Source organism: Fundulus heteroclitus, chromosome 14 (assembly GCF_011125445.2).
Source record: "Fundulus heteroclitus isolate FHET01 chromosome 14, MU-UCD_Fhet_4.1, whole genome shotgun sequence".
NCBI lineage: Eukaryota > Metazoa > Chordata > Actinopteri > Cyprinodontiformes > Fundulidae > Fundulus > Fundulus heteroclitus.
Window position 1 is genome coordinate 15162951 of NC_046374.1, and position 11458 is coordinate 15174408.

Below are 11458 nucleotides of genomic sequence, written 5' to 3' on the forward strand. Positions count from 1 at the left end.
GCACTAAATTAGAAACACAATTAAACAGGGAGGTAGGGCATTAAGCTTTTAAGTTAACATTTAGTGTATCTCTTATTTGTAAAAGCCATGTTGACGGTAAACACCAAACCTGCATATCATGTCGCCCTCGAGGAAATACCCGTAGATTTCTGATGTTTTATCTTTCAGTTTCTCTCTTGCAACGATACAAACTTACACGACTAGAGAAGAAGGACATGCATGATAAGATTGTATTGCCAAATTATACCTGTTGGTTTCTATTGCTCCTAATCCAGACATATTTCACTGAGGCTTTCAGCTGCACTTCTGCACTCTATAAAAATCAGTGGAAAGTACCAGACGTGATCCAACAGGCACAGAGAAACCACTGTTAGCACAACAACAAAGGCTGGTGAATTAGGTAGTTTCCAGTTATCATTTGGTTCGTGCCAAATGGGGACTATTAGAATAAGGAACTACAGCAAGTAAAAATATATTATAACGCCTCCTGGTTGTGCTACGTTTAATATTCTCTTGCTGATAAGGAAGTATTGTCCTCCAGCTTTCAAAGTTTTGACCGGAGCTGAATAAAATTTCCCAGTTATGGACAACCATCTTCTCTCTGAATCTCAAATGTTTTCTTTGTTAAAATGAATAAGTTCATGGAAGATTTTAAAGTATTCAGTACAAACAATAAAATGTTTCACCTGCATTTCCAAACTTAAATAAAAAAAACACTACACTCAGCTCATTTAAGAAAACTTAAATGACTTGCTTCAAAAGGTAACACATAGTTGAATTAGGTTTACCCAACTTATTTTATTTTATGTATAAGTTGACAAGTTATAAATAAATTGTAAATAAATTAAGTTAGGTCAACTTAATTCAATTACTTGTTACTGATTGAAGCAAGTTATTTAAGTTGTTTCAACATTCTCTTTTGAGAGTGTATTTCTTTTCTGTGGTTGCAATACGATTATCAGTTTAGTTCACATAACAGATGGTTGGCTTGCTAATGTTTACAGCACCAGCTTAATAAAATCCCCTTGACTGCACACAAAAAATGGGACTTGTAGCTGAATTAAAATTTCCCCACTGATATTTAATTTTTAAGTCAACTCTGGGATGATATATTTGGGTCAGCAAAATTAACCCACTCTGTTTTTTCTTTTCTTTTCTTTTTTTAACTCAACAGCTTTCATATAACAGATACCTTCAGATCCAAAGCAGTTTACACAACATTTTAGTATCACATGCTCACTTTTGTACATGTTTAAATAAATAGTTTACATTCTTTCTTGTGTTAGATCTGGACATCGAGCAACAGAAGATGGAGACAATTTGCAGTTAGTATGACACAGACTACACAAAAGAGAACCGAAGATGACAATAATAAAAACAAAAGACAGAACATCAATATGCATCATCATAGTTGCAGAGATTTATTTGTATGACTTATTTCAGTAAGGGATGTAATTACAATTTCGTAGGCAGAACAGATGAGACAATGAAGATTAACTGAAATTAGACTGACATCACACTACTGTACAATAAAAACAATATCAAGATAATTTTAACTGGATTAATCTCAAATACATAAATTCCTAACTATAGCTTTTAAATTGTGAAATAGCTGTACTATGAATGAAAGCGATCTTTACTTGTGTCTCGCAAAGAAAATCCATGAATTCATATCCAGTGTCATGCAATATCTTTGCAGACTGATTCATAGAAGTGGGTGGATCAAAGATTCTTACTTTCAGAACTAAACCAGACTAACTGGAGATTTGGAACATCCAAAACTGGCATATAGTTTTCTGCGTGCTGTCCAGGTTTCTGAACCATTAATTCACAATACATCTTCTATGCCTTTCCTACTGCTGAGAATGCATAAAAAATGGCCTGTTTCTTTTTTTCTGTGAAGAGAAAAACTAATGAAAGGTTTGAGAAAGAACATTAAAATCCAAAGAAACAGAGGTTCACAGTCGTGTTATAATATTTTCTTTTCTCCACACAGGGATAACTGTCTGTCTGGGAGCAACTCCACTGGAGCACGGTGCTGAAATGCCGCTTGTTTTTGAACATTCAGCAAAAGTCTTCAAACACACAAAACAGAACTTGATCTTACACTGAGGACAGGTGAGATGTTTGCAGTGATTTCGTTTATGCTCCAGCAGTGATCCACAGGTGGGACAGGCCCGGATGGAGGGACACCCAGTGATTCCTTTCACCGTATCAAAGACGATATCTGGGCAGGTTTTCAGAGTCTGCAGCGCCGTGTTGCAGCAGCCATCATTCTCACAGCGGTCCAGCCGCGGCTTTGGACCTTTCCATTCCCTCTGGCACTGCCAGCAGAACTCATAGAGCCGTCCTCTCTTTTCTGTGCACGTTTTGCAGCTGACACAAAGATTAAATTCATTTTGTCTCGCAACAGGGGCCTTGCATCCAGGACACTGTAAAGGTGAGATTTATGTTTAATTATTTCCTAAAAAATGTTTAGGTGAACAATTAAAAATCCCATCTTTGATGAAGCATACCCTCCTTGTATCAGAAGCATTGAGGTCCATGGTTTTCTTAAAGTGCTTCATTTCCTCAGTGGTCAGCAGAGCCATCTTGCAGACCTCCTCATACGACCACACAGCATTACAGCCAGACGCTCCACACACAAAGGAGCTTTTTCCCTTTGTTAAAAGGGTGGAAAAAAGCTAATTAATTAACATGGTCTCTCATCAGGGATGAATTATTTTACAAATTCTGATTATTTGCAGGATCTTACATCTTCGAGCAACTTAAGGCACCAGTTAGTAAGAGACGTCGGGGTCACAGCATGACCACAGGACATCTCAGCTCTTGGAGACGTGAAGTCCTCACATAAAACTGAGCGACAGTACAGAAATAAATCAACACCAAATGTAGCTTCAATATCTGCTGATCAGGCAAAACATTATGACCTGTGACTCCATTGGACAGGTATCTAGCACCAAGGTGGTGGCAGCAGATCTCTTAATTCCTGTAAAATGTGGGGATGGATCCTCCATAGATTAAACTTGTTTCTCCACCACATCCCACCGCTGCTTTATTAGGTTAAAAGGTGGGGAACTTGGAGGCCAAGTCAACATCTTAAACTCATTGTGCTCCTCAAACCATTGAATGTTTAGCCATACTTTAATAAATTTGTCAGAGTACCTCCGACAAATGTTCCTCAGTGTTATTACCGTCACATGCAGCTAGTCATAATGTTATGCCTGATCGGTGTGCATACGCCGCATCAATTCTCAGCAGAGTTAAGATATAAGATAATTTAACTTAAATTAGTCCTCAGTGGTTACGTACAGTCCAGATCATCCTCTCGGTCGACAAATTTCAGTGAAGGATCCTTGGGATCATAGCATTTCCTCTGTGGAGTGGATTTATTCGAGCCCATGCTGAGTCGCAGGGTAAACCTGGAAAGAAGTAAATGACAAAACCTAGGATTTCCGGAGCACAAACTGCGTCTGTGTAAAATTCGTAAAGCATTTAACAACGCAGGTCGAAGCGAAATTGTAATGGATGTCGTTAGTTTTCTTATTGCGCGCACAAGTTATTGGGAGAGCGCACAGCCAACTTTACGCAGAAAAAGACACAACCAAACAAAACGCAACCCAATGAACAAAGTAATGTTTACCTGCGCAGTGCAGATCGTGGTGAGGGGTGTTTAGACATTTCTGCTTCTGGACGCGCTTCATCCAAGACGAGCCGAGCTCAGAGGTGCGCAGTTCAGACTGAAGCTGTCAGGGTGACGTCAGAGCTGTTCCTTGTTCTGATTCTGCACGTTACGCTTTCCTCTTTCTAACGCGTCAGCATATAATGAAAAAACAAATATTCATTTTAGACTTGGTTGTTCCTGCAGTTGGCTCTTGAAAATGGTGCGCTTGTGTTGATTAAAATAATCTGGCGAGATGACAGGGATTTTAACGCGGTACGCTTAAAATGGTGGAGAAACTACATTAGAAAATAGGGTATATATTTATTGGTTGGATAAAACAAAATCTTGAAGAGGCATATAAAAGCTGTGAGATTCAAATGTTGTCTTGTGTTTTTTCACGAGTCCTGGGCTCCTGGAAACCCCCCACTGTTTGCTTTCTCTTTGCTTTGATAAAAAGACGCACCACCAGCGAAAGACAACCCACTTGTTTCTGTAAAAGGCTGAGCAGCAGGGAAGTCTTTTCAAAGCGAGCATCGAGTAGTATCTGAAACAAAGCCATCATGTGCAGAACAGACCAGATCGTTCTTTGCTCCAACAACGGAGAGCTCAGCTATCTGAACACCAAGGGGCCTCTGTCGACGATGACCGTTCTGGACTTGAAGAAGCGTGCGATGGAAACGTTCCCTAAATCAGGTAAATGTTTTCATGGAGCGGCTTTTAGGAGTGTTTCCAAATTAAAATACGGATTATAGAGGACAAGTCATGCAGGGTTTCTTAAGTAAGAGATTTCTTAAAACGGATCACATTTAATTTTAACATCTACATCATGAAATAAATTCATGTCTGCGTGCAAAAAAATTGCAGTGATGCATCCATCCCCTCTTGGATTTCCTGACCAACAAAACGAACTCTCATTTTTTACACAGAGAAATTGATGCAGGTTTGCTTACATAAGAATTTTCTTGAAAGTAAACTAATTTTAACATCTACACTACAGTACAGCGTATATCTGCGCGCAAAAAAAAGGACAGTGATGTGTTTCCTGACTGATCCTGGACAACAAAACCAACTCTCATGTTTTTTCTCATGTTCTTTGTTTCAGGATCGACTTTGGGCGACATCAAGCTGATCGTCGCGGACAGGCCTCTGGACAACGACTCTGCTTCCCTGTCTGACTGCGGCATCAAACCACACACTAAGGTCCAGATGGTGACCAAGGTGAACGGAGGCTGACATCAGCAGCAAACAGAGACACCTGCAGGATGATTTACATCATAACAGACGCCATTGCTGCCAGCTGCACTCAAATGACTCATAATGGTTTTGCTTTCACTTTAGAACTAATAAAAAAAAAAAACGTTATTTTTTTTAGAAGCATTAAATCTAATTTCCCATTCATTCAATACAATAACAATTCTTTGCTCGTTGCAGATTTTGTGCAGATTAAGAACACGTCCTTGTAAAGTAATTTATATATATATATATATATTTGGTATGTAATTGTTGTATAAAGTTTGTAAATAAGGAATGACAAATTCAAATTATTTTTCAGCATTGTTGTCGGTAAATCCGTCTGAATACCACAGATTTGTGACTGAATTTTAGATTAGTACCAATTGTTCCAGACATGATCAGAAAGACTTCAATAAAATGTGTTTTATAAATCTCCCCTTACTATGTTGTATATATTTATTTAGTAAATTGCTCACTTAACTGTCTTTAATTGATTGGCATTCGTTATATTTATTTTTTCTGGAAGTATGCACACTTTATTGGCTTATTTAGTAATTTATTTTTTTCCTTGACAATTTTTTCACGCATTTTTATATTTATGCATTTTCTTTAAGTTTTATTTTGGGCTGATTTACTCAATTATTTTTTTGTGTTATCAGCTTGATGAATATGGAGGACCAAGTCTTCCATATCTAAAAATAAATACAGAAATAAATAAATGCTCAATAAATAAATAAGCATACAATTAATTGCCACCAAATTAATAAATGTAGGTAGAAATTAAATTATACAGTGAGACATAAATGTATATATCTCTTTTAATTAGCTTATTTATTTATTTGCTATTGTAATAATTACCTTATTTATTTATTGTGCGTTATAATCTTCAACTTTATTTATTAATTACTTATATTTTTTAAGTATTTATTTATGTGCATGTTATAATATTTTTGTCTGTTTTATTCTTCCTTTGTATTTTTTTACCCTATATATTTCTGTGATGCTATTTATTTCTGCCTGTCCTTTTTACATTTCTGCCTGTCCTTTTTACATTTCTGTATGCATTTCTGCCTCATTATGCAAATGAGGAGGGGCTGTGTCTTAAGGGCTCAACGTCTTCCCATTGGTTGGTTAGCATTTTACTGCATCGGTCAAATCTACATGGCTTTTCCCCGCACTAAAGCATTGTTAAGTAATGTCAAACTTAGCAGTCAGACGTTCAGTGTCAGACCTCTTAAGGAAAGCTGCTAATAGACTGGAAGAATTAGAACGCTGTACATTTGGGATCTGAATGTTTTTTTATGGTTTAAGATTCGGCTTTTCCAGATCAATAACTCATCGGCAGATGATTTATTCTACAAAACAGACACCTCTCCGCAACCACAGCAAGGCAGACACTGAGCTACAACCATAGTTTCCTCAAAACGAGTCTCCCATCGCGCTGGGTGAATTACATTGGACCCAATGCAGAGCTCGCTTGATAAGAAAATACTGTAGTTGATTATAAAAGGCACAATATGAATTATCAGATTCACATCCAGGCAATAAAAAGCACTACATATTATCATTATTCTATCCATGTTGGTCTAATTTGTGAAGAAGGCGGAGTTTCATCAAGCCGATCCAACATTTCCCCCTCAGCTGCAACACTTGGGGTTCACCCTGCGTCTTTAAGCATGATCCAGCACCGCAGAGTTGGTTTGAAGTTGAATGTTGGACATTCAAGCTCCGCAGAGTCAGCGGGATCTAGCTCATGGTTAATCCGATTGAGGGACTCCGATTTCGTCCAGCGTCTCTCAGCTGCTCCCTCCTCCCACACGCGGTGGTGCAGTTAGAGACTGTCAAAAAACTTTTGAACCAAGCTCTCTTGAGAAATAAAAAACAATAAATGTATTATCTTGTGACCAGCTAAGGTAAACTAATATAAATTGATGTCAATAGGTAAAATCTGTAAGGCACATTTGTTTTTATTCATTTTTAAGCTATTTTCAATTTTCAAGACAAAAATTGGGACTTTTCCTTACAGATGTTTTTTAGTGGCTTGATTTTATATTAGTTTTGTCATAGGTGGTCACAAGATACGGAATTTATTGACTTTTGTTTCTCAAGAGTGCTTGGTTCAAATGTTTTTTGACGGTCCCTAAATGCACCACCGCGTGTGGGAGGAGGGAGCATCTGAGAGACGCTGGCCGAAATCGGAGTCCCTCAACCGGATCAACCATGAGCTAGATCCTGTTGACTCCGTGGAGTCAACGGGACTTTTATAATCAACTACAGTATTTTCTTATCAAGCGAGCTCTGCATTGGGTCCAATGTAATTCACCCAGCGCGATGGGAGACTCGTTTTGAGGAAACTATGGTTGTAGCTCAGTGTCTGCCTTGCTGTGGTTGCGGAGAGGTGTCTGTTTTGTAGAAGAAATCATCCGCCGATGAGTTATTGATCTGGAAAAGCCGAATCTTAAACCATAAAAAAACATTCAGATCCCAAATGTACAGCGTTCTAATTCTTCCAGTCTATTAGCAGCTTTCCTTAAGAGGTCTGACACTGAACGTCTGACTGCTAAGTTTGACATTACTTAACAATGCTTTAGTGCGGGGGAAAGCCATGTAGATTTGACCGATGCAGTAAAATGCTAACCAACCAATGGGAAGACGTTGAGCCCTTAAGACACAGCCCCTCCTCATTTGCATAATGAGGCAGAAATGCATACAGAAATGTAAAAAGGACAGGCAGAAATGTAAAAAGGACAGGCAGAAATAAATAGCATCACAGAAATATATAGGGTAAAAAAATACAAAGGAAGAATAAAACAGACAAAAATATTATAACATGCACATAAATAAATACTTAAAAATATAAGTAATTAATAAATAAAGTTGAAGATTATAACGCACAATAAATAAATAAGGTAATTATTACAATAGCAAATAAATAAATAAGCTAATTAAAAGAGATATATACATTTATGTCTCACTGTATAATTTAATTTCTACCTACATTTATTAATTTGGTGGCAATTAATTGTATGCTTATTTATTTATTGAGCATTTATTTATTTCTGTATTTATTTTTAGATATGGAAGACTTGGTCCTCCATAGTATGAAGAGCCAAAGGATAAAGCTCATGTAAATATTGACTAAAAAGCTTCTAGAATTTGTGACAGCATATTTCATAAATATAGCCTTAAATAGATGTCACTATAGCAATAAAAAAAAAATCATTCATCATAAAGTTCTGCGATTAATAATGAGTGCAATTAAAATCAGCCCAATAGTTGCTTTCGACGTGGGTGTAATGTCCTTAAAACTGAAAAATCCCATTTTCTATGCCAATCTACAGAGCCAAAAACAACACCATCTCATAGGGCAATTGACGAGGGGCGCATGGGCACGCTGCAACCGGCCGTAAAAGTTTGGCTGACAACAGTGGCGTGTTCAGGCCATTTTAGGGGTGCTTGAGCACCCCTAAAAATAATAAATTTTTACATTGAATTATACATTGAAGTATAATACATTTTATCAACAAAAACCTAATCCCTTTTATAAAACTAAGTATTCTGTGCCAGGCAGGAGTTCTGAAGACTGCTGGAAAGATGGAAAAGCAAAGACTGTAGGCTATTAAAAATTCAGATTCTTAGCCACAGCCGTCTGAAAAAGTATAGGTGAGGGTTTTCCTTTTACCAATATTTCGTTGCTATTATTGCTTTCATTTTTTTTTTTTTTTTGTCGACCCTTTGAGGCAGTTCAGGCATAAATAGCAGGTATAATTTATTTTACATAAAATACAGTATAAGAACACTAGATGCCGCCTAAACAACTGCTATTTTTTGTTTAGACTTTTGCTTAGTTATAATATTATGATTAGGGTTCCACAAAATAATAGTGCTATTTATTTGACTATTTCTACTTCTAGAATTAGGATAAAGACAAATAAAACCGAGGAACGCTATTTACATTGGTTTTATTGTACATAGATTTCCATACTGTCCATTAGTAAATTAGTACAAACCAGGGGCGGAGCTAGACATTCTCATCACATGGGGCTTAGCCCATAAACTATTACATCATTATGAGGGTAATTTGGTACATCCAAAAAGTAAGAAATTATTTAATCTGTTGATGTGGTCGCAAAATTAATTTAATATAGGCCTTTACATATCTTAAACTTTAATCTGCTGTTCTTTAATAGTTGTACTAGTATATACAAATAGTATATTAATATGTTCTCATTTCAATGATGAAATGGACAACCACTCATGTGACAACTCAGTCTTGGTGTCACCAATCTTACTTAAATTACAGTATTGGGTCCTCCATGCTGCTTATGTATTAAGGTTTACTGCAAATCTAAACATCGACAACTCACTATTGTTAGGGAAATAATTAGTTATCTGAGAAGATGTAGGTAAGGAGAAGCTGTTATTTACACTTCAGATGTATGATGTAAGAAATGTGTTTGGAATGTTAAGATAAATTACATTAAATGGGCTACAACTACAACCAAGTTGTACATTTCTTGAAATTTAAATTTAATATTTGAAATGCTGTTAGTATCAGTTACACTTCTACTTTCAGTGCAGAGTAAATACAAGAAATTTATTTGCAGTCACTTGAATGTAATATTTTGCTGTGTTTTATGATGCAGTATCTTATCAGTATCTTAGATAAAAACAAAATAAGGGTGGGGTTAATCTCTGCGCATTTCTATATCTTCAAAAGAAAATACAGGATAAATCTAGACAACAGACATATTTTGACTATATTTGGTTTAATAGGCACGTATTTATTGTCTGTCTCTGTTGCTGTTAGTTCAAATGGAAAAAAGTCCAGATTTGACAGGCATCAGATCCTGCGATGCTTTAAACGTTAACAAACAGCATCTAGTGTGTGTCGTGGTGATAAACTTTGTATAAATGTAGCCAGGCCAGCTGACAGCTTTGCTATAGGGCCTGGGACAACGCAGTCTTTTTGCCCCTAGATCACTCTTAACACACCACACATAACAGGAATGTCTCTTAAGATTATGTTAAGTGCTATCCCAATAATCAGCATTTCATAAGGGAAAGATCAAAGGCAAAAATCAGGCTAATTATCCTGCTGTGTGAACCAGGCTTAAAGGTAGAGTGCAATTTTTCCAGAAGTTTCCCCAGGTCCCGTTTTGAATAACTGCACATGCGCAAGACCATCTTACCTGCTTTTCTGCTCAGGGGGATTGTGTGAAAAAATCTCCCAAATCCATTCTGATCTTATGGTCCATCCTAATACCCTTAATAATAGCTTCTAGCCCCTGTTCTTAGCTCCTGTTCCTTGAACTTTCATGGGGTCAAGAACTCTATCATGGGGAGGAAAGGAGATTTGGACTGCTGTGCCAAATTTGGACAGCCTTTCACACAATGTCATTACGTGTTAAATGTATGTAGATGCCTTTTGAAAATGAACTACAAGATGCGCAAATTCTTCTCTCTGGAAATTTTCATTGATTTCCGTGAGGGGTCAGTGTGTCAGGATTCTGTGTACCGTGCTCCACTAACTCTCTTCCACATGTGGCTGTTCTTGACATGTGGGCATGGCCCGCACCTGCAGTTCATTACGGCTACTCTACTCAAGCTTAAAAGGAGTGTTTAGTCAGCTGGAGGACACCAGAGTGTTAGCCCATTATGGTATGCCTAGGCCATTGTCCTGTCGACAGATCTCCGTTTCTGTAAGCTTTGATGTTCCTGATTCCAAGCTCTAACTCTGTCTCCTGTCTTCTTCAGTTCGTTGTGCTCTGGATTTACTCACCCGTGTTGTCTCCGTGCGCCGAAGACGGGTTCCTGAATCCCTGCTGCTCAGATTTTGCTCTGGCGTTCCCCTCGAGCCCACTTGGTGGTACCAAGCCGGACAAGAGACCCCCCTTCCTAGATTCACTCTGGTTCCTTCAGCTGCTCCTCCTGTCTGCCTCCGCTGTGGTGCTGCTCGGGCTCCCCGCCTGCGTTCCATCTGCCAGCTCACCTGTCGCTCATCCATCTCCCTCCATCAGAAAGCATAAGGTCACACAACTCCTTCCACTCACCCTCCCCGAATAGGGTCTCCATACCTAGGCAAGGCGAGGCAAAGGCAAGGCAAATTTATTTATATAGCACAATTCAGTACAGGGACAATGCAAAGTGCTTTACATGATTAAAATATAGCAAATTAAACAGAATAAAAGCAAGTAGGAATAAAATGTAGATAGAAATTAGAACAAAGAAGTGGTGATTCAGTTAACTAGAACAGTTGAAGGCAATCCTAAACAAATGTGTTTTTAATCGTGATTTAAAGGAACTCAGGCTTTCCGAACCTTTACAATTTTCTGGAAGTTTGTTTCAGATAAGTGGAGCATAGGAACTAAATGCTGCTCCTCCTTGTTTAGTTCTTGTTCTAGGTATGCAGAGTAGGCTGGAGCCAGAAGACCTTAGTGGTCTGGATGGTTGATACACCGATAACAAGTCTGTGATGTATTTAGGTGCTAAGCCATTTAGGGATTTATAGACTAACAGAAGTATTTTAAAGTCTATTCTCTGAGATACAGGGAGCCAGTG

The 11458-nt window shown here is 37.8% G+C and overlaps 1 protein-coding gene across 1 annotated transcript; it reads right to left on the reverse strand.

The window, feature by feature from the left end:
- Nucleotides 1–1405: 1405 nt before the first annotated feature.
- LOC118565684 (probable E3 ubiquitin-protein ligase ARI7) lies at nucleotides 1406–10950 on the reverse strand. The gene is made up of 6 exons (XM_036146364.1): nucleotides 10680–10950; nucleotides 3644–3807; nucleotides 3313–3422; nucleotides 2756–2856; nucleotides 2517–2660; nucleotides 1406–2432 (listed from the first exon to the last, which is right to left on the reverse strand). The coding sequence occupies exons 2-6, from the start codon at nucleotides 3679–3681 to the stop codon at nucleotides 1959–1961; spliced, it is 867 nt and encodes a 288-aa protein (XP_036002257.1). The 5' UTR covers nucleotides 3682–3807; nucleotides 10680–10950; the 3' UTR covers nucleotides 1406–1958.
- Between the last annotated feature and the right edge of the window lie 508 nt (nucleotides 10951–11458).

Coding starts and splice junctions, on each gene's coding strand:
- LOC118565684 (XM_036146364.1), bottom strand. CDS start 3,681: ATGTCTAAACACCCCTCACCACGATCTGCACTGCGCAG. Junction 2,661..2,755: donor GCCTTAAGTTGCTCGAAGAT/GTAAGATCCTGC, acceptor CTTTTAACAAAG/GGAAAAAGCTCCTTTGTGTG. Junction 2,433..2,516: donor ATGCTTCTGATACAAGGAGG/GTATGCTTCATC, acceptor TCACCTTTACAG/TGTCCTGGATGCAAGGCCCC.